Genomic DNA, 23,521 nt, shown 5'->3' with positions numbered 1-23,521 from the left:
TCACAAAGCTCTGTAGCGGCTTAAACAACTAGCAATGCAAGCGTCACGCGACCAGCCAGCGGTCTCCTAATTTCGTAGAATATCATACGTTTTGGTGTGCATACATTTTTGTACGATATCATACGTACCCGTTCGTGAGAATGCGTTGTCTAGCACATAGACACACTGGAATATATACATGAAAATAATATATAATGAAGTAAAAAATACAGTATATAAAAAACTGCAGCAAGTATTAATATTATTAGAGGGCATTTGCCTCGACCAAATTCAGAAAGGGAAATTTGGCAGATTAGTGGAAGACAAAATTAACAGTTGTTGCCAAACCAGTTCAAACCACTTTGTCCTCACACATGAAATTGTGGTGGCATAGAAGAAAGTTTCTAAAAAGAGAAACTTGCAAGGGACACTTTTATTCTGCCATGTATTCTCCTGTTATTGCAGCTGCTGTACAGCTAGCCTGGTCTTCTTTATTATAATTGTATAATAAAGTAATTGTTGCACCCTGCAGTCGACATAAAAACATCTGCATATAATGCAGATTCTAAAAACACACGGACCCAATTGGAATGCCCCAACATTGTGCCTGCTGGGGAGAGAGAAACTGAATCAAGGTTCTAAAAGGTTTGGCTCAGCATCCAGTTGCCATGGCAACTTGTATTAATTGACTGTCCCGCTCTTCTGTTTGATCACAGAGAAAGTGAGAGGAGTAGAGAGAAAAAGAATGACAGGGAGAAGTAGAGAGGGAGAATCGGAGCAGAGACGGTGATGCGGTGACAGGAAGATAGAGGGGAGTGAACACTAGAGCGGTGATAAGCTGTAGTTTAGCAACTATCTTACCTCGGAGGTTATAATGTTAAACACTGTGGGCGTGGAAGATCCACTTCACTGTGAATTTTCTCCTCTTCTCTCACAGCGCTCCAAGTTAATTGTTATCAGAAGGCACCAGTTACATCACTCGGAAGAAAAAGTACAGAAATAATAAGCAGTCAAGAAAGTTGTTTGTTTTCAGTTTTATCAGCAGCTCAGATTGTGTTCGGTCCTCTTCGATGAAATCACACTTTGAGCTATGAATCAGCTCCATCCTTTGTTGGATGGTTTGTTTGATTCACTGCCTCACACAGCTTATCACACACTGTTGATTGGACTCACATGAAACTCTGCGCAAATGATGTATTGCTATGTTGTGTTGCACCCTAATCAATTACATCAGTGTGCTGCTTTGTTAGGGGTGTTTGGCAATGTGTCTGATCAAATCTTGGTGATGATACATAAAGAATTGGAGGGCGGGGGGTACAGAGTGGAGTCAAAGATCTGTTTAACTCTATAAACTTGAATGAAAAAAGTCACCAACACAAGTCATCATTATATATAAAGATCATCCAGAGTTATATTGATCGCCTCGAAGGATATTCTTACATTTTTTGCCACTTGCAATATATGCATTTGTATAAATACACAATATATTTGGTGACCTAATATGTATATGTTTTTTAAGGTTAACAGAAGTGAAAGTAAAAGGGTTTATCGGTTCAAGGAATGTTGTTTAAAAAATAGAGAAACAGGGTCAGGATGGCAACATGCTCCCTTCAATCCCTTCACTTGTCTTTAATCGGTGGAATTTCTTTTAAATGCAGTAGTTAGCCTTAGTTCAGCGTCAGCAAAATTGTACCTGAAATCAAGAGAGCATATAACACAATACGCCATTTGCTCTGACTGGACAATACTAACGCATTGCATTGGTGCAGAGGAGTACGGTATACCTGGAGATTAACTGTTTTTATTTGAGATAGGCATTGGCATTCCATTATATTTTATATTAGTCAAAAGTTGTAATTGTTACAGTATGTTTGTCTAACTACATAATATCCAGGACATTAGTACCAGCCTTTGTCTGTGGTTTATGCTGCATAGTGTGGAACAAATTGCCTTGACAGTAATACACACCAACACACACTAAATGTTCCTCTGGAGAGATCCGCAGTGCAGTTCGCTGTTGACTAGGAATGTTACTTAACAGCTAGCGTGCACGCTTCACTACAGTTTCTATAGAGACAGATGCATGGATTCAACGGTATATGGCTTTAGCTCAGGCTTTGACTTGGCAACATGTACGTTTCCAAGGGTAAAACACGTAATTAGGTCTATCATGCTGAGAGGATTAGACATGCGGAAACAAACAGAACAGGTTATGTTCCCCTAAGTGGCACTCAGGGGTTGATGACAGCCTGCGGAGTGCACTGCAATCTCATTTGTAAAAACAGTTTATATTGCATTTGTTCGGTCATTTGCTTATGTATTTATTAATTCATGATTGACCTACGGTAGTGGGCATGCTCTTTTCCACGTATCCCCATGCCTAAATATTCACATACTGGTCTCTGCCCAGTTCATCCACTCTTTTACTGGCCGCCACTAATCCGCTCCACTGGAGCAGGTAGATACGGTGGCCGAGAAGGAGATGCTTGCCTAAAGTTGTAGTAAGTGATGTTAATCCAATACACTTTTGTCAAATTTAGCAAATATCTCCTCGCAGTGACCTAGCGCTCTATTCTCTGTGCGTGCTGAAAAAAAAGGCGGAGTTGATACAGAGCCCTGGTTGTGTAAATGGAAAACAAACAGAAAGGAGTGCACAAGCCCCAAAACACTATTCCAGCCAATCGGCAACAGGCAGCGTTAGTTGATGGTGGGGGGGGGGAGCAGGGAGGCAGCATGGGAATGTGCCGGCCAGCCAGTAGTTATCTGTCTGTAAATCTGGGGGGCTGAGCTTCTGAAGGGGGAGGGGGGGTGTTGTATTTGTTTGGCAGTTGAGTTCAAAGATCAAATATCTTTGCACAGCATCGCTTATTGCCCCTTTAAGAGCAAATTAAGGAGAATTCACTTTTTAGGAGTTTAAAGGCAAGCAGTCATTTCTAAGAGTGAGCTACCCCCCACTTTTTTTTTTTTAATTAACTAATGCATTGAAATGCATCTAGTCATTGCCAGACCTTCCACCACAGTGCTGCAAAGCAGGGTCTGGCTAGTCCACAAAGCAATCCAGGATGGGAGTAAAACGTGCTCTCGTTTATTGGCATTTCTTAAAACCAATCACAATCGTCTTGGGCGGTGCTAAGCGCCGAGCAGAGCAAAATAGCCTCAGGAGGGAACTTGTTTTTGGTGGAACATGTGTACGTTCAAAGGTTGTCTTAATCGTGCAACAGAAAACTCAGATTGGACAGATAGTCTAGCTAGCTGTCTGGATTTACCCTGCAGAGATCTGAGGAGCAGTTAACCGTAGTCCTCAGAAATCTACCAGAGTTTAAAAGGACAACACAAAGAAAGCGGAAGGTAACGGACATCTGAAAATGGACATCCATGACATGCGGCGGAATTTCCGGGGGAACGAGAGCAATCCCGGAAGTGGAACTTCGTGGATTTTGACTATTATGCATCTGACCCCAAATGCATCAAATTACCACCATGGAAACGCATGATAAAAATAGATGCAAGTAATATGAATGATTTTGCGGTTCCTTCACTGCAACTACACAGCCTGTTACAAGAGAGTCTGTCACATTTTGAAGATAGTATTATGAATGAATTTAAATTACAGCTGCACAATGTCTTTGCAAGTTTCCCTTTATTTGATTCATTCATCAAGGATAGTGCTTATTATTCCAATTTAGTTTTTGTAGGTTTGACATCCTTTCTATTGGTTATGATTATTTTGTACTGACCAAGTTAATTGCTGAGATCTGGGAACGTGGTGATGGGTTTGGGTCGTTGGTGCTTGGAGAGATTTGGTTTTACTGGATGCACTCTGATGATATTTGTGTGTCTATTCTAGCGTCATGCTCGCAGTTCCAACTACCACAACTGGGGGCGCCCTTTGCTTCCGCAGTCGGCCTGGAGCCGCAGGTAGACAGTCAGATTTACTTTCAGCAATTGATTTCAGCTATTGCCTTAATGAATTCTTAATACCTTCATTAAGCCTTAATTACCTACATGGAAACATCAAACCTTTCCTGTTGTTTTATACTCCTATTAGCTTCATGACTAAACTCTTAATATGCAGAAAGTGTTGATTACCTCTTTATTGCTACGTGTTGAAAATTGCTCATGAATATTACATACTTTCTATTTCATAACTGTACGTTTGATCTGTGTCTGCTGTGCAGGTCGAGCTCAAACAGTCTGGGCCGGAGGAGCTACGGGTTCGGTGGGGCTCCTCTGGTAGGAGGCAGCCTCCGTGTGCACAGCACCCGCTCGCCCTACTCCTACACTTGTGCTGCCGAGCAGGAGTCCCTTCTCTCCCACCCACGTCACTCCCATCATAATCTACCCCCTCATCATCCACCCCCACCCCCACTGTTTTTGTCCAGACATTTCGCTGCGAGGAGGGATCGACGGGCTCTTTCCCTGGAGCTTCCGGAGCTGCTTCGGGCAGGAGGACCGCCCCCGGGCCTGCCCCCTGTTCAGCCAGACCCCGGGAGGAGGAGTGGGTCTGGGGCAGGGGGATCCATCACTGGGGGGTCTGGCGCTGGTAGTGGTTTCGGAGTGGACCACCGGGATTGTAATGGCAAGGCACCGGGTCCCCACACTCAGCTGATGTCTGAGGTTTTCCCTCAAGTCAATGCACGCAAGGACAGAACAGACCTCGATGAAGAGACAGATTATGTGAGTGGCACGGATCTACTGTACACTGGTCATCAGTGGTTCTTTCTTTATTTACCACGACTATTTAATAAAGAAGAAATGCCATTAAAGTCACAAGCAGAATGAATAATCTTCACCGCTTAAGATGACATGTTTTCCACTGTATTGTCTTAACGCTAAAATGGGCTGCTAAACTAGATACTTTAGTTTTGGGAGGGACGTTATAATGGCAGTTGTCTATCTTTTTATTGTTGTTGTTTATGTGTCAAAATGAGAAAGGAGCTTTAGCTTTGGCCCACTCAGGGAGGCTGCTAGCAACCGATGAATAGGGAACCCTTCACTATTTCGCAGACATGCCTAATACTGCAAACCAAAACATATTTCATAATCATTGTGGGAGTTAGTGTACAAATGAGGCAGTTTGTCTAACCCAGGGGTGTCCAAACGCTTTTTAAAGAGTGCCAGATTTGATAATGTGAAGATGCCCGGGGCCAATGATCCCCTCTGACAAAAAAATTTTAACAATACAAGTTACATACAAATGGACTGATCTATAATAATTTTTATTTTCATTGTCACAATTATCTTTTTTTTTTGAATGGCAATGATAAACAAATCAACGCCACTTAGACGTGAACATATAAAAAAAAAAAATTGAAGTTGATAAATATCTTAACCTCATGGCGATTTTAAACACGACTTATTATGAGTAATGCAAAGTTTGTTAACATTTAAGCTTACAACATATGACTCTTGCTCTTGTCCTTCACAAACCGAGGCTGCAGGCCATATGAAATCTGGCCGCGGGCCGTGATTGGCCCCCGGGCCGGACTTTGGACATGCCTGGTCTAACCTCTGCAGTTACTTTGCAGTCACGTTATGACATTTCCAAGAGAAATTTTTCCAGAAATCTAATGGATAGCATGGGGATAATATAAAGCTATCATAAAAAAAAATTATAAAAAGTGTACATACTGTAGTTGTGGGTGTTAATCTATGTGGCTTTTAGAAACAAAAAGTCTGATAATATATTATTATATAATACTAAGAACAACGAACGAAAACAATAACAGAAGGTGTCTCAGGACACTTTATAGATATAGTAGGTCTAGACTACACTATACTATAATTTACAGTGACCCAACAATTCCCCAAAGAGCACTTAGTCTGACGGCACGGAAAACATCCTTTTAACAGGCAGAAATCTCGAAGAAAACTTGTCTCAGGCAACAGTAACCTAACCACAACATTAACAATTTGATGATATATATTACTGATGAAAGATTACTGCTAGCTTGATCTTTTAACCCAACCATTACCCCCCCAATTTTTCCATCTCTATTCCCTTTTCTCTCCTCTCTCCTCCAGAATTTGTGTTTCCGTGTCCAGAAGATGATGGAGGTGTACAAGCCAGAATGGTGTGAATCTAGAGAGGAGTGGTCCGTCTACTTGTTCTCCCCTCAGAACAAGTGAGTGGACAACTGTGGTATCTTTAGTTATAAACCTTCAGACACTAAACAACTCAGCTCTAACCCCTCCCTCGAATAAACATCAGTCAAATGAACAGAAAATCAGCTCAAAAAACGGAAGAGCATGTCCTTCCTTAGAGTTTAACTGTTCTAGGTCTCTGGTCTTGGGTAATACGTAAAACTTATTAGCTTATAAAAATTAGCTAGGTAAGTTAGTTAGTTAGTTATATTTTATTTCTGTGTCATGCCAAACATCTTGGTCCATCCCACATGGGATTACAAGATACCACAAATTCACTTATTCAACAAACATCTTCCCGTTGCATATACAAATCCTTTGAACAAATACATGAATACAAATATATAGACATACACATACATACATGTATATACACGTACACACATACCACACACAAACAACTAGTTCTCATCTACACTCGATAAAGAGCTTTTTTCCTCTTCTCCCAGGCTTTATCTAAATAATTAGCCAATTTATATGTTTCATATGTGAACAGCCATCTCAATCTTTGAGCATCATCCATATTTACCAAATCAATCTCTGCTCCTACAAAACAAAAAATCACGCTGCTCACGATAAAAAGGACAATAGAAAACAAAATGGAACTCAGACTACTGCCAATCGAACCACAATCTAATCAAACCACACCAACGAAAGCCTGATGAAGCACTTTAGTTGAGTGTGTGTATGTTAAAGCTATAGTGCATAGTTTCTGCCGCCCCCATTAATAATTCTAAATAATGACACCAAAACTGTCGCCGCATCCATATGATACAAGCCTTCTGCAACCGTGCACCTGACCCACCCCTCCTCCACGCAGTTGCTAGTAGCCAAGGAGGACTCGTAGGATTAAAAAAACATGATGGACTCTTCAGAAGAGGTAAGTATCTTCACTCGAGTTTCTGCACGTGAAAGTACCCAGACGCCACAATCTTCTGAACATAGCCATACTGAGAACTACAGAGAGAGTTGTGTGGAGCTGATAGTCTTAAAGGTCCAGTGTGTAACGTGTTTAGTTAGTTCATTATCAAAATCTGTGTTGCCCGTTCACAAACTTGTCCTTTTTCATGAATATTTACCTCCACCATCAATTCCAAGTATTCCTTTTGCCTTGAAATTTTACATTTGCATTCGCATGAACTGGGGTAGACGCTCCATATTCATGCGCCATCTTGAAATACGTTAGCCGGTGAGGGACATACAGGACATACTGCTCCGCCTTTCGAGTTTTCGCTGTCACATGATAAACTCACAGGTGCTGCTAACCATAAAAAGAGAAAAAGGATATTGAAAAGAGCAAAAGACCGGCTTTTTGAAACGTGAAGGCTACCGTAGCTGTAATACGTACTTTGAACTGCGTGGTGCGAGGGAGTTAATTGTGATATATGATCTCAACGCTAAATGGGAGAAATCCCTACACATTGGACCTTTAAATAGCTTTGTAGCAACTCATTTGGCAATGGCTTGCATGTAACGGATGTTCATTAATATAAAAATGTTATGCACTAAAGCTTTGTTGTTGTTAAACTGATAGATATAGAAGTGCTGATACCTTCTGTGCACACATACAGTAAATTACATGGACTGATTTGATTCTCCACTCCACAATCTCCAACCTCGTGGAAAGTATGAAGAAGTGACATATAAAACCCTTTGACCTTAATTTAAAACCTTGGTCAGTGGGAATTGATCTGAGGTTGAAAAAAAACTAACCTTTCAGTGAGAAAACAAAGTGGGAAGCATCTCTGTGTCAGTACTTGGGAGAGTTTGCTTTGGCTCTACCGAGCCTGTTTAAAGCTAAAGCGCAGAGAAACTTAAAGTGCACAAAGATGAGTCGACAAGCAAGACCAATGGCACTGAAAGCAAATTTTAGCAAACATTACCAGCTCTGTCCTGATAAAGTAGAAGAACAGCGAGCTGCTTAGTCACACCATTTGTCTGTTCACACAGAGAAAAGCGCTGTCTTCTGGTTTCACAAATGGCTTGTTAAAGTGATGTCGTGTTTCCTCCAAACCATTTCTTTTTTTCTCTAGACAGTGTTATTGACTCTGGGCTCCAAGTTGTGTGTGTGTCTGTGTGTCTGTGTGTTCATCTGTGTTTGTCTGTGTTATTAGGTTTTTTTCCAGCCTCCAATGCATTGCTGGTAGAAAAGAGAAGGCCCCTGAAAGCAACATAAATGAAAAATCACTCAGTCATCCACTCGCTCACTCACCCGATTCCCTGCGTGCTGATAGCCACTTAAGGGAAGCCAGGCCCCAGGGCTGTGTTTTGGCATCCTGGCAGGGGCCATCTGTCAAGCAAGGGCTCCATGTGTTGGCGGCGTGTGTACTAGCATTAGGCCATATCTTTGCTAGTGTCGTTTTAGCGTGTTTGTGGATGACTTTGCATATGTGCATGTGGGAGTGTGTGAGTATATGTGCGTCTATGCCTTCTTTATGCCTCAGTGTACTGTCTGTGTGTGTGTGTGTGTGTGTGTGTGTGTGTTTTTGCTCTAACAAGTGTACCTAAGCAGAATTAAAGCGGACAAACAAACAAAAGGAGAAACAAGCCAACAACAGAAGTTGCGTCTCGGGTGGGATGGGAAGTGCCTACACCAACGATGCAGCTGCTCATGCTCAATATCAGGGAACGGTTGTTGCCAGATCTGAATCGATAGATAAAAGGGACAGGGTTGCCAGGTCTGGAGGAAAAAGCAGTCAGATTAGCACATTGATTCTCTCTCAGGATCAGTACATTATGTTCCCTTTATAGCTGCAGATGAGTTGTGTGAGAGTTTCTAAGGATGAAAATCTATTCAGACTGAGATAGAGAGTGGTTCTCCTCACATGATGCAAACAGTAGCTGATGCCTCGTGAGCTGTCCCACCTTAGAATAAGTTTCCCCTAAAAACCTTTCAAAAGGAAACCCAGATTGTTTAATTAGAATAATTGTTGGAGGCGAGGAGAAATGAAAGCTTCCAACATTTCACAAAAAAACATTTAGAGAAAAGTCAAATTAACAGAGCAATGTTTGATTTTCTCCATAAAATTAAAAATAAAAAATCTTTGCATTTTATATTCACACTTCTTAACTACAAGTTGACCACAGAGTTTTACCTTCTCATCCTGTTCAGTTAAAGATGTAGATTTATACCGGAGACAAAACTAAAAAGACTAGAGTCTCGAAAAATTCTGTTTCTGTTGCTTGTACTCCCAACGTGTATTCTTGGTTCATTAAATCATACTCAGTTTTGAACAAGTGTAATACTGCTAAAATATCAGATGTTAACAGTAAACAGTATTTCCTTTCACCCATAAGACCATGTGTTTTTTGGGGGTATCTTAAAGAAACTAGTTAAGAAGAGAATTATAAGATCTTTAGCTGTTTAGATGCAATTCCACATGTGCCCGTATAGACAGTTCATGAACAAATCTTGCATTCTCCTCATATCTTCCTCTTTTTTTTGGTTTCTCTCATGTCAGGTTCAGGGTGCTCTGCCAGTCTATTATCGCCCATAAGCTCTTTGACTATGTTGTCCTGGCCTTCATCTTTCTCAACTGCATCACAGTGGCCCTGGAGAGGCCGAAGATAATGCAAGGCAGCCTGGTAAGAGCTATGTTTCTACATCCCTGATCAGCAAACTCTGTAATCCTGTGTTTACTCATGAGCAGACCGAAACGGAAACTGCAGATTCTTCAACAGTTTTTAGCGGTGATCCAGACAAAAAAAAAATCTGCAGAATTTAGGGGACTGTTTTTCTGCTTCGGGTGGAGATGTCCTAACATTAACAGTTTAATTTGAATTTTTTGTTAAATCTGCAGAAAAATTTGCGGGATTCGTTCTGCGTTTGCAGATGTAACTGCTATAAGTGAACATTGTTTTATCCTCTTACAGTCTGCATATCTGACGTGAGACTGCTTCCGCAGGGGTCTTAAAAATCAAAAATTTCAAAATCTAAATTTTAGGCCTTAAAAAGTCTTAAATTCGCTGAAGTATTGTGTTCCATGTCTTAAATCATTTTAAACAGGTCTTAATTTTCCGACGTCCATGCAACGCTAGCTCTAATGCTCTTTATTTTTAGTTGTGGTTCTTTTTTTTGTAGTCCCAATATAATTCTCTGTATTACGACTACAAATGAGACCACCATGCAACTAATATTGGAGCCAATCAGCTTTTGGGATCGTACCACAGACATAAAACGGATTTTATTCTTCAGCTATGGGGGAGTGTAAGTTTATTTGTTTATTTGTTTATTTAAAAGGATCCCCATTAGCCGCCGCCGAGACGACAGCTAGTCTTCCTGGGGTCCAAACAATACATACAAAACGTATATGTGAATAATTGCAATCACAATTACTCACAAAAATATCATATATTAATACACATAAAAGAACAAGAAAAAATAGCAATACAAAAAGTACTGATTAGAATAATAGTAAAATAATACAAAACAACATAGCACGTTATACAACAACTCTCAGCCAATCAGACAATATTATGATGTTGAAAACAAATATAGTCTTAGTCTTTTTTTAAAACCAGTTTTTCCCTTGATATCCCGAACCCCAACTGGAAGATTGTTCCAAAACACAATTGACCTATAAAACACGGTCCTCTTCATAGAGTCAGATTTAGGTAGGGGTAAAGAAATCTGTCGACTATTCGCCCCTCTTGTGTAATGTGAGTGCATATCTGAATAGTAAATTATATTGTCATAAAGAAATTTTGGAATCCAGTGTTAATAATTCTATGAAAATATCCTAACATATTAGCAGATAGTCTGTGCTTGACTACCAGCCAAGCAAGACGTTCATGCATCTCTGCAACACAAGTTCTCAAAGAACAACCAAGGACCAGTCTAGCAGCCTTATTTTGAGCCACTTGTAATTTTTTTAAATGACTGCATGATGCAGCAGACCATACAACAGAACAATAATCCAAATGACACAAAACCAATGTACAAACAACACGACTAAACAACCGTGAATTTAAAAATTGTGCACATTTACGCATTACTGCAACAGCTCTGCCCATTTTAGCAACAACTTTGTTGATGTGATCAGACCATGACAATGTAGAATCAAGCCAAAGTCCAAGAAGCTTCACCTTTTTCACTTGCTGTACATTTTGACCATTAACTTGTATATTAATTTTAGGATTGTCAGATAATCTATACTTAGAACCAAATATTATACTCATAGTTTTTGAAATATTTAGTACAAGCTTATTTGTTTTGATCCAATTATACAATTTGCTAATTTCACAAGACAGAACCTGATTAAGCTCTGAACATGTAGGGGCTGCATAATAAAGAGTAGAATCATCAGCAAACATAGTCAATGTAGCCTTACTGAGTATATACGGCATATCATTTGTGAAAATTGAAACTAAAAAAAAAGGTCCGAGGCAACTTCCTTGAGGAACACCACAATCCAGGGACTTGCTACAAGATAATGCACCATTAAAATAAACTCTTTGCGACCTCTCCGACAAATAGCTCTTAAACCACTTGATTGTTGAGGAAGTAAAACTATAACTAATAAGTTTAGAAATCAAAATGTCATGGTCAATCACATCAAAGGCAGCACTAAAGTCCAGTAGTAGTGTACCCACCAGCATTGAGTTATCAATTGATGTAAGCCCGCTATCCGACATTTGTGTCATTGCAGTGCAGGTGGAATGACCATACCTATAAGCATGCTGAAACATAGTGGTCAAATCATTGTTAGTAAAGTAATCTCGCACTTGCTCAAATACAATCTTTTCCAATAATTTACTTAGAATAGGCAAAATACTAATAGGCCTACTATTTGGGCCACAAAAAGTTGATTTTGTGTCTTTGGGTAAAGGGATTATCTTACCCTCCTTCCAAAGTTTTGGACACACACCGCTAACCAGACATCTGTTAAAAATGTGACAGATTGGTTTAGAGATATGTCCAGCTGCTAACTTCAACAGCCGACTATTCAAGTTGTCTGTAACAACAGACCCTCCAACAGTCAAAGATCTCAACAACATTTCCACCTGCACAACATTAACCTGATGAAATTCAAAACTACACAGTTTATCTTTCATAATACACCTTTCAATTAGCTCATTTGAGTTGGAATCAACAGTGTATTTCATTGTCTCTCTAAAATTAGAAACCTTATTAACAAAATAATCATTAAAATAATTTGCAATCTGTATTGGCTTAGTCAAATAAACTCCATTCAATTCAACAAAAGAAGTACAAGTAGATTTTTTTCCCATGATTTCATTAAGTACATTCCACATTCTCTTACTATCTGTACCACTGTCTTCAATTCTCTTCTGAAAATATTTTTTCTTTTTCACTCTATTCTCCTTGGTCACCTGATTCCTTAAAATACAATAACATTTTCTGTCCTCCAGGGAGTTAGAAAGAACCGCAACCTTTTTAGCCTCTTCCCTTTGAGCCATTATGCTCTTTAACTCAGTATCCACCCAAGGAGCACTTTTGGCTTTAACTGTAAATTTATTTAATGGGGCATGATTGTTAACAACTTTCATAAAACAATCCATAAATAAATTAAGGGATATATCCACATCCTCAATATCACTTATCAAATTCCATTTAATATTATCCAATTCATTTAAAAAACACTCCTCATTAAATACCCTATAAGATCTTTTCATAATAATTTTAGGACAGGCTCTAGGTAGCTTAGTTCTCCTGGAGACAGCAATACAGTTGTGATCACTAAAGCCAACTGTCACAGAAATAGGTGTTGAGCACATATCAGGATTATTAGTGTAAATATGATCAATACATTTTGATATTAAAGATCCTGTATTGTTACTAGAAACTCTTGTTGATCCATTAATTGAGATAACACACAGGTGTCGGTCATGGTTTTAAGCTTATTCTTCAGAGGACAAATCTCAGATAGCCAATCAATATTTAGATCACCCAGCCAATATATCTCTTTGTTTTCCTCAGTCACCTTGTCTAGCATATTACATAAACCATTTACATACTCTATCCTGGCACTAGGTGGCCTATAACAACAGCCAAGAATAATCGGTTTTAAATTTGGAATATGTACCTGTAACCATAACACCTCAACTTCATCAACCATTAAGTCTTGTCTCAGTTTAACAGGGAAATTATCCCGTATATAAATGGCCACACCACCTCCAAACCTGTTTCGATCATTTCTATAAATTGAAAACCCCCCTATATCAACATCTGATTTATCTATGAAGTGATCCAAATGAGTTTCAGAAATCATGAGTATGTCTATATTGTTTAGTTGCAAAAATAAAGACAGATCTTGAATTTTTAGTTTAGCAGTACTTGGCTTGAAAAAACTGAATTTAGGGCTCAGTTGATGTTGTGATACAGGTCTTAAATTTCATTCATAAAAAGGTCTTAAATTTAACTTGACTTGAATAAGAATGTTTGACTAAAACATAACTGTATGTAGAAATAGAGTTTAATATACATGTGCAGGTTTTCTTTTTTCAATTGACAAAATTGACTTCTCTTTCAAGAACACATTTGATATGAGAAGTAGCTGAGGTGTAACAATTCTTGTTGTAATAATAACCAATTTCTAATGTACACTATTTCTTGTAAACAAGCTGTTGCTCATTTAGGAAAAATAACCGTACTGATGATTTGATGACTAAGATCCACTTCAAAATGCCGCGTTGCCTTCATTGCTCCGAGCTCTCACTAGATTCTGGCATCAATCCACTTTCCTGCAATCAAGCAGCACAAAAATGATTGAATGGTGGGCACTTTTCAAAGCAAGTGATCTGAAGCGTTCAAATCAAAGCGGAGCAACTCTTTCACAATGGGCATTCAATTTGCCAACGACAGCTAATTCTAATTTAATAGCAAAAACACTGACAAATGAAGTCTCATTCCCTGCTCTCCGAAGCTTCTAAATAAAGCCAACTGCAATCAATCTTCCTGCAACACTTTGTCTTCCCGAGCTGCCACTTCTTTTTGACTCTTTTATTTCTTCTTTTCCTCATCCCTTCCTCCTTCAAACCCTTTCCCTTTCGTTTCCCTCCCTTTCTCCTTTTGTTACAGGAAAGGCTGTTTCTCACTGTTTCCAACTACATCTTTACTGCCATCTTTGTTGCGGAGATGACTGTCAAGGTAAAATGTCCTTTCTTCTGTTGCTCTGCTCAACTTTCCTTTTTTTTCTTTTTTTGACTCTCCTTTCTTCACCTCTTACACAGTAACAACAACTGGAAGTGCTCAGTAGTAAAATTGTTGTGTATACACTTCCTCTTCTTGCTCCTGCCCACTTCTTTCCTCTCATCGTTTCCCACATGGTTTAATTTTCTCTCTTCCCTTTATCTCTCCATTCCTTATTTTTTCTCTCTCTTCTCCTTTCTGTTATCTACCCCCCCCACCATCTCTTTTCTGGAGAACTCTGCTACATGCGCTTTAATCAGTTGTCCATTAGCGATGGGCAGCTAGATAATGAAGTTAATTAAAAGGCTATCGCTCTTCAGATGGCAGATGGCCTTTAGCTACTCCTGGACTTCCCATCGATAAACACACACACACACACACACACACACACACAAACACTTTCACATACTCTTTTTAATCCACTGATCCACTGTCCTGAAGACAGGGCGTCATCCATTATTAAGGGCCTTGCTCCAGGCATTTTCCACATTGGCATGTAAAAACCCTATAGTGATTTATTTATGACCAGGGATAATGAAGACATGTGTAGCGCAAAGGTATGCAGATCATCTCTGCACTGTGGTGGTGCAGACTTCATATGTACACATATATGTATCTGTCCCCTGGTTGAACTTAGCTTGGTTTGTTATTCATTCTCTTCCGTTTCCTCGTCTCCCTCTTTGCATCTTTATTTACCTCCATTCCTTCGATCAGTCTTTCCAATCACTCATAATTTGAGTTGGTTTTATCTCCTTTGTGCTCATTGTATTCATTTCATATTCACTTCTGTATCCGTCCCTTATCGTCCTCTCTGCTCTTTTGTCCCCCCATTTGTAATTTAATCAGTCGAGCTCCATTGTTATCTGTGCCCTGCTTCTTTTCCACACTCAGATGTGTGTTGACTGTATTCCCATGTGTTTTATGCTTTTGTGTTTTACTATGATTTACTGTGATTTATTATGCTTTTTATGAATATTGATTTGTTATAATGTATTTATTTATTCGGCTTGTCTGTGATAAGTGCTATACAAAATAACCTTCTCTTACTGACTTGCTTTTACAAGTTTTACTCTAAACCAGTGTTTGGAGACACCTCTAAGATTATAATAAAGCAATATTATTATAGAGTTCTGCATTGTCAAGTAGCTTCCTACATTAATGGCTGCATTACTTACATATTACCAATTGGTCTCTGAGGCTTTTAGTTGTTCCTCACTTAAAACTGAAGCAGTGATTTTGGATCTCTCTCCCTTAGCACTTAGAATCTGATGAGACTGTTTATACCTGTGTTTATTATTTATTTATTATATATATTCACATCTGAGTTTCCTACTTGCTTGTTGCTTATTCATTTACTTATTCTTATGCTATAATACTCAAGTCAAACACTATTTCATATCTTATAATAATCTTCCTGCCCTCCTTGTTACATTGGTGCAGTCCGGCTTTTATACAGATTTTTGGCATGGGCGTGGGCATGGCATGTTTTTTTCTCAATACAGGACCAATACAACATGATTTTCTTCTCACTGTATCTCACCCTCCTTCCGTCTCCCTCCCTCTCCCCCTCTCACCCTCCCTACCTGCTTGTTGCAGGCTGGTCAGTCTGATCTCTCTCTGAGGAGCACTAATTAAACACACTTCATCACGGTTCTCATTCACACACACACACACACACACACACACACACACACACACACACACACACACTTCCATACATGAGCAGTAGCGATCAGTGTAAACAGTGTTACAGTACCTGCACACAGTGAGTTTGACCCTGAACATCAGACTCTAATTAGAAACAGGGAAAGGAGTGTAGACCTGACATCCCCCCTCATTCTCTCTCACTCACACACAAACATTGTGGACCACAATTTGATGAATTTACTGTTGATCAGACCCCAGATGAGACAAGAAGCTAACGTTAGCGAACGCTGCGGACCCTCTGCCTTTGACTCGCCGCTGCAGGAGACGCTGTATTCCTTCAACACGCTGTATTAACGTTAGGGCTGGGTACACAAACGCAAACGGTAGTATTCAGACCGGATTCGAACGCAAATTTTGGTTCCTCATTTCGGTTCCGACTGAAATATATTCTCCGACATGCGCTCTACAATTACTGCTGATAGACGGATGTAAAAATAACACACGTTCTCTGTAGTCTACCGTTAACTAGCTATCGTAAATGTAGGCTACTTTTAAAATATCATATTTTCCCTCTGGGCTCACCAAAACGGACGTAAAAAAGCATAAAAGCATATTAACCATTCACTGCACGTGATCGTTAGTAAACATATTACACATTTTCCAATGAAAGTAGCTAGCACAAGCTCCAAAAGTCGCTAAAAGTCACTAGATGACATCATACGCTCATTTGCATATTTATGACATTTGCATAAAGCTCAGTGGTTGTGGTCAGCAAGGTAGATAGAAAGAAATAGGAATCTTTAGCCAAATAATTCAATTCAAATTCACAAATTCAATACAGGAATTTATTTTACCTCATAATTATTACTTAGGTAGCCTATCTTTGAAGTAAAAAAAGATATTCTACAAAGGGAGGGAGAAAGATCGATAAAGAATTCTCAAAGAAGGCTGGCTTGCCAGGGCCAGGCCAGCTCAGCCGAGTCTTCCTCCCGTCGCATCCTGCTGTCTCTCCTACCTACACCGGCCCCCGCACCCTGTCCCCCCTCCCCTTCTAACTGCACTGTGCGCAGTGCTGCTGCACATGAGGAGAGAAGGGAGGGGCTGCTCCTCTGCTCCTCAGTCACAGAACAGAAGACGGTGGTCGCTGGACGATTTGTCGCTAGTCGCTTTTTTGAAAAAAAGTCGCTAAGGGGGTCTGAAAAGTCGCTAAATCTAGCCATAAAGTCGCTATGTTGGCAACACTGAGGACAAGACCCTGTAGCCTGGTGGTGGGGGAGGCAGGACAGCCTCCCCAAATTGTCAGTCCTTTCAAACTCCTACCTGTGTGTACAGGCCTCTTGGACACCGTCTGAGAGAGTTTTCTCCTGTGCAGGACATGCCATAAGTCAGGAGAGGTGTCCTATCTTGCCAGAGAAGGCAAATATGGTCATTTTTCTGCAAAAGAAGTTGAAGCTGGTTGGCATACCAACTCAACAACATTTATTTTGTTATTTGTTAATAGTGTAACTGTTATTTCTTCAGTTATTGTAGTTATGTGTTAGGTGACTTAGGTTTACTTATTATATATTTAAGTACTTTAGAACGTTAATATATTTTTAAATTTAAATAATTTTAAAAAAAATTTAAAACTCCATAAAAGAGCCTTTCTTTGATGTCATTTTTCAATTTTTTAAGAATCGGTATAGGAATCAGAATCGTAAATATCCAAACAGTACCCAACCTTAATTAACGTAACCTAATTACTGTTTTAAAACCGTTTTCCAGGTTAGTGGGGGTGCATACCGCTCAAAACCAACATGAAAAATGTAGCTAGTAATGTTCACTCAGCTTTTTGTATTAAACTGTGTGTAAAATGAGCGGTGACGTTAAATCACCGGTTTCAGGTAACGGCACCCAACGGTACCGTCTATTTGCTGGATGGTTTCAAGGTAACGGTCGGTAGCTAACATTAACAGATAAGCCCGTTGACAGCGGCGTTATTGTTCATATTTTGGCACAATGTTTCTGACTGTCGTGGTCATAGTGACTGAAAGTGTGATGTGAGTAATGTAATGAAATGATGCTATTATGTGTGTTTAGTCTTCGTCTTATGATGTGCTATTTTGTATCATTTGCGATGTATTGTATTGTGTTTGATGTACAGTACATTCATTATTGCATTGTTGACTGAATTGTAAGGAAGAATAGGTGCTGCAATACGGGAGCTAACGAGGATCCTACAAAGTAAATGAACAAACAGACAGACTGAGCTTCCTAGAAGCATTTTAGAATTTTTCATGTAGCCATTCTGTTGCCTCTTCTTTTCTGTGCTTACACTGTCATCGTAGCTGATTTGCAGTTACATTACGCAACATAATGTGGTAGAGACTCTTGTCATGATTCCCCTTTTCAGTTGGTTCATTTCTTACCTCAGCACTTGTCATTCAGCTCTGGGGCTGTCATGAAACCGCAACCAACTTTGGGCTGAGGCAAAACTTGCAAACACTTTTTGCAGTGTTGAATATGTGAAGCTGGGTCGTCAAAGTGTCATGCTTTTTCTTTTCTTTAAAACTGCCTCATAATACTTACTGAGAAGCTTAGTGACGGAAGCTGAAAGAAATACAGTGAAAATGGAGCTGGAAATCTTGCTTTTTTTTTAGCTTTAAGTAGCATTACGGAGCAACGTTGTCCAGAATAAAGTTTAAAAATAAAATGATTACGGGGCAGCCTCTAGCTCACCCAGTAAGAGCGTGAGCCCCATGTTGGCTGAGTCCTTTGCAGCAGCCCGGGTTCGAATCTGACCTGATTTGATTCCTGACCTTTGCTGCGTGTCATCCCCTCTCTTTCTCTCCCCCTTTCCTGTCTATCCCCTCTCCCCGAAACAAAAGGTATTAATTTGATTGACTGGGTATTTATTGTGCAGAAATACAAAAATTTCTTTTTCTTCTTTTTAATGAGCAAGTTGGTAAATTCATTATACGTAATGTAATAATTAAGTTTAGTGTTATTTATATTGTATTATTTCTGACTCAGGCAATGTTTGTCAAAGAGGTGCGACAAAAACAAACTTTATCTGGGAATTAGGCTAATAATAGGGTAAGATTTTAATCAGATTCAAACTTTGACATCCCACCAATATAATTTCATTTTGTACGTGGGTTTGGAAGGAAAATCCAACACTATATGCACATGTGGTCTCCTGTTCACTGCCTAAGTTACTGGCACAATAACATACTACAGTCTCACCATTCTTGGCTTTTAAGGTGCTTAACAAAGTGAGACGTTTCTTGATTCTATTTAACAAATACGTTTTAGGATCATCCTATTATTCAGTCTTGCATGAATTTACAAATAAAAAACCAGATCTCAGACAGGAGTCAGCTCTCATCCTTCTCTTAAAGGAGTCAGAGTCAGGACTTGTTTCGCAACCGACACATCACTGCTAAACAGAGCTGATTCTCAGCCCACATCAGCTTCTTCAAAGCCTAGCTGAATCTGGCAGCCATGTACTGTATGGGCCCGCTCACATTTGGCTCTCTGGTGCCAGAAAACAGCCCATGTAGGCCAAATCTGAGCCATAGTTAGCCCTACTTGGCTACCTTGGTCGCTTAATGCAGTGTTAATATGACACATTTTTAGATTTTATTAACTTTCCCTATTGAAATTATAATTTATAATTAAATGTTTATTATTAATCTGACCATTTTGTAAATTTGATGATGTGAGAACACATTTAATGACCAATGTCAATGCAGAAAGACCAGATTTGTCTCAAATTAATTCTCAGACTCTCAAAAACACATAATCCGACTCAGACAGACCCGTCACCCAAAGTCGTTATAGTATTAAAGTAGTCCGGCTATACTGTTGAAATATGGGTGGGAAAAGTCTACATCCATCAGAGATCCATTATGGTCATTTTTAAGTCAATATGCAGCAATGTGACTATGCAAAATCCAACCTTAAACTTCAAACGCAGAAGCGAGAAGTACAATAATTGCCATATTTTCCGCCAAGTGATATTGCAAATGGAGTTTGAATGTAATTTAAATTTGAATCTAATGTGACATACTCGCCCTGTCAGCCAAAGCCCAGCAGAGCTGGCTTTGATAACAGCGCTGGCATCGACGTGCTATAGATATCCCATGCATCATGTTTTATGGTGGCGATATTTGATCTGCTTAATGGAGGCCCAGTGGCATTCCAACAGTCCCAAAGGGGCATCAGTATAACCGGCTGCTATTAATAACAGAGCAGCAGTATTATAACCCGCTATCCATCCTGTCAAAACATGACAAAAGACCTATCGTATGGGATATGACAGTGACCCGCTGCTGTGCAGATCTGTGACAGATGACATATGTTCCTACAGTGAGATTTTTCAACCATATTTACTGTCAAAACAAGGCGCAACGATTCTGTTCCGTAACAGAACTGTGGAATTATTCAAACATACTAGTTAGTTTTGTGATACGTAAAAGTTTCTTTTCTTTCTTCATCCTTCGCTCCCTTTATCTGGCTCTTTGTTTTTTTTTATTTTACTTTGTCTTCATTTCATCTCCTTTCTTTATTCCTTTTCTTTTTCTGTCTTTTCCACCCTCCGACGCCTTCTGCTTCTACATTATGTATGTATGTAGAGTTTGGATACCCTGACAAATGTTGCATTGCATGGCGCTATTTGTTATCATGCTTCCACCGCTGCTGCTGTCGTCACTCACTTTGAGTTACCGTGGTGACAGTCATGGTGTTTGTTCAGAGGTGGGATATGTTGCGGAGGTTTGCCAGCACAAGATACAGTAGTAGAGTTTTATTCAAGCATTTCTAGAAGGTGAATACATTTTGACTGATGTATAATAAGAAGCGTTGGCAAAACAGGAAGAACAGGAATATGTCCTGTTATTCTGATTTGGTTATTGCTTGGGTTTATGTCACACAAAAATACAAACAAAGTTTATTGACACTTCACCGTCGGAAATTCTTGGATTCGCTAACTTGGAATTAACAAGTTGAAGGCTGGCGTAAATACTTTGTCCTATTCTGTAACTCGTAAATATTGTCTGAACGATGTGGCGTGATGGGGGCATAGTATAGATACTGTTAATAAACCCTATTTCAAATCAGAGCTGCTGTCACATTGTTGGCACAGTTTCAAAAGAGGATAATTATGAATAGGCCATTAAAACGGAATGTGTTCGTTCCCTTAAAGAAATACACTACAGGAAATCTATCTTTTAAATGTCAAACAGTTGTCCTGTGAGGCTTGAAAGGTGGCTTTGAACAGTTTGTAGTTTGCTTTAATGGTGACATAGCCTGGTTGACACCAGACCCTTCTCAGCTGTAACTGACAGTGGATCTGGGAAAGGTTCATTGATAGTTCATTTCCAAATGGGCGTCACCAACGGACGCCGCTCAAATGCCTCTGGGCGCAATTGGATAGTCCTTCAACCAATCAGAGTAACAATCCGGGTGACGCAGCGCTTCGGTAGCCGTCATGTTGAATGTAAACAAAAAGCTGCTCGCTTCGCTATCGTCGTCGCGTAAACCCACCTCAACGGTTGTGATTGGTGTAAAGCCCGTCTCAGCGGTTGTGATTGGTGCCTCGATTTTGGGGACATTGGAAATGGGTTTGAATGGGCTCTTGGCCAGAATGACTTGCAGAGCAAATCTCAAATTTGCCAGAAGTTCGGCAGGGTTTACCCAGGCTAATGGTGACCCACTGACATGGCAAAGTGCCAACGGTATCAACATTTCTATAGAAACTTCTGCAAACCCTCCTGCAGACTAATTTACTTCTCACTTTCACTTGTTTGTAGCCTGGGTAAACCCTGACGAACTTCCGGGAAATTTGAGATTTGCTCTGCAAGTCAGTCTGGCTAAGAGCCCATTCAAACCCATTTCTAATGTCCCCTAATCGAGGCACCAATCACAACCGTTGAGGCGGGCTTTACACAATGACGTTAGCGCAGTGACAGCAAGCAGCTTTTTGTTTACATTCAACAAGACTATCCAATTGCGCCCAGAGACATGTGAGTGACGCCCCTTTGGAAATGAACTGTCAATGAACCTTTCCCAGACCCACTCTCAGTTACAACTGAGAAGGGTCTGGTGTCAACCAGGCTAACTTGTTTGGTCAGTATGTTCCAAACACTCTGTTTCTCCACAGCATAGGCTTTATTTACATTGCTACGTTTTGCTTTAAAACTAACATCTTTTGCTACATTTACACCTCGCATTCACACTGCTCTGGCGTTTCAGAGCCCCTATACCGGAGATATATTTAAAATACTTCTGACCCCGTTTTCTCTAATCTAATCTCCAGGGTTGTGTTGAAATCTCAACGGCCGCAAACGGAGACTTTTAGCAACACCAACACTGATGCCAATGTCTCGCTGCCTGACTGGGTCATATCAGTCATGACTTTTCGTTCTCTGAGACTAAGCTACTAACGTTACCGTGGCAACTACCAGCAATGGGCGAAGCATACTGTATGCCTCCTGTATACGAGAATGTTGATGAGATATGTGTTTTGGTCATGTCAGTTTAAACGCAGATTAGTTTTTCTAGTTGAGCTAAAAACACTTGCTGCATGGAGATCACTTTTGGCTCAAAACTTAAAAACCAAAACATAGCAATGTAAATGTATTCATAGTCACACTATTATTAGAAGAGCTTCAAAACTCCCCTGGAAGTAGCTTTATTAGAATTGTTTTGGAGGAGGGCAGCATAGAATATGGAGCATTCACGACAGAGAAGTGGATTAGGTTGCTGGAGTGATTTCAGAAGTCTCAATGGCTGTTTTCATATAGTTGGACGTGTTCCCAAGACGACTCTGGGTCACCATTGGCTTCTATTGTAACTGGTCTGAATCCAAGCTGACTACAGCTCATGATGGAGCATGCCACAAAGTTTTCAGAGCCTCCCTTCTAGCCTAAAGGCGGTGCCTATGTGATACTCAGGGGCTTATTTTGCCGCAGTGTGCCATCAATATGCTTGTGACGCGTTTTCCAAACAGATGCACCAACACCATCACCTCTTATCCCACCTTTTCCAGAATTTCCCATCGTTCCACATTCCTGTCTGGTGGCGTTTTCTGCCAAACAGGGCAGACGAGCCTGCTGCCTCTTTGCTCGATCTGTTTCAACATGACAGCTACACCGAGTTGTTTTTTTTTTTCCATGAAAGCACCCAAGCAGATGTCAAATGATGTGGAAACATCTGCCGTGCGACTTTTCCTCCAACCTTCGCTGACTCTTTTAGATCTCAAAACTTTCTACTTTACTCTTTGAGCCTCTGCTGTCTTTCTCCTCCACCCCTGACTTCCGCCTCTGTCATTCCTCCCACTGATAACTGTCTCACTGTTTCCACCAAATTGTTGATCTCCCCTACCTTACCCTCCTTTTCGTTTTATTCTCCTTCTCCGCTCTTTGCCCATTAGTGCTCGCCTAGTGAGCGAGACCTCCCAGCCAGCCGTAGCTAGAAAATGACAGACTATAAATCTAAGACAAAACTGAAATATGTGCAGCTGTATTTGTTTGCAGCTCCAGTCACAAAAGCACACACATATCCAAGCTTTGGTCTGTTTGTGTGGCCAGACAGTAAAGAAATTTTGGGCCGACTGCT

At 40.1% G+C, this 23,521-nt stretch overlaps 1 protein-coding gene across 1 annotated transcript in view; it reads left to right on the top strand.

The window, feature by feature from the left end:
* cacna1ib (calcium voltage-gated channel subunit alpha1 Ib) overlaps positions 1 to 23,521 on the top strand; it is a 213,934-nt gene that overhangs the window by 121,051 nt on the left and 69,362 nt on the right. Inside the window, exons 16-20 of the mRNA XM_028566047.1 lie at positions 3,827 to 3,897; positions 4,158 to 4,656; positions 6,004 to 6,104; positions 9,585 to 9,708; positions 14,165 to 14,233. Of these exons, the coding sequence (XP_028421848.1) occupies positions 3,827 to 3,897; positions 4,158 to 4,656; positions 6,004 to 6,104; positions 9,585 to 9,708; positions 14,165 to 14,233 (864 nt within the window). The remainder of the gene's footprint in view (positions 1 to 3,826; positions 3,898 to 4,157; positions 4,657 to 6,003; positions 6,105 to 9,584; positions 9,709 to 14,164; positions 14,234 to 23,521) is intronic.

The sequence above is a fragment of the Perca flavescens genome, chromosome 2 (assembly GCF_004354835.1).
Source record: "Perca flavescens isolate YP-PL-M2 chromosome 2, PFLA_1.0, whole genome shotgun sequence".
NCBI classification, from domain to species: Eukaryota; Metazoa; Chordata; class Actinopteri; order Perciformes; family Percidae; genus Perca; species Perca flavescens.
Note: the sequence above shows the minus strand (reverse complement) of the source record. Positions and strands in the feature narration are given on the sequence as shown.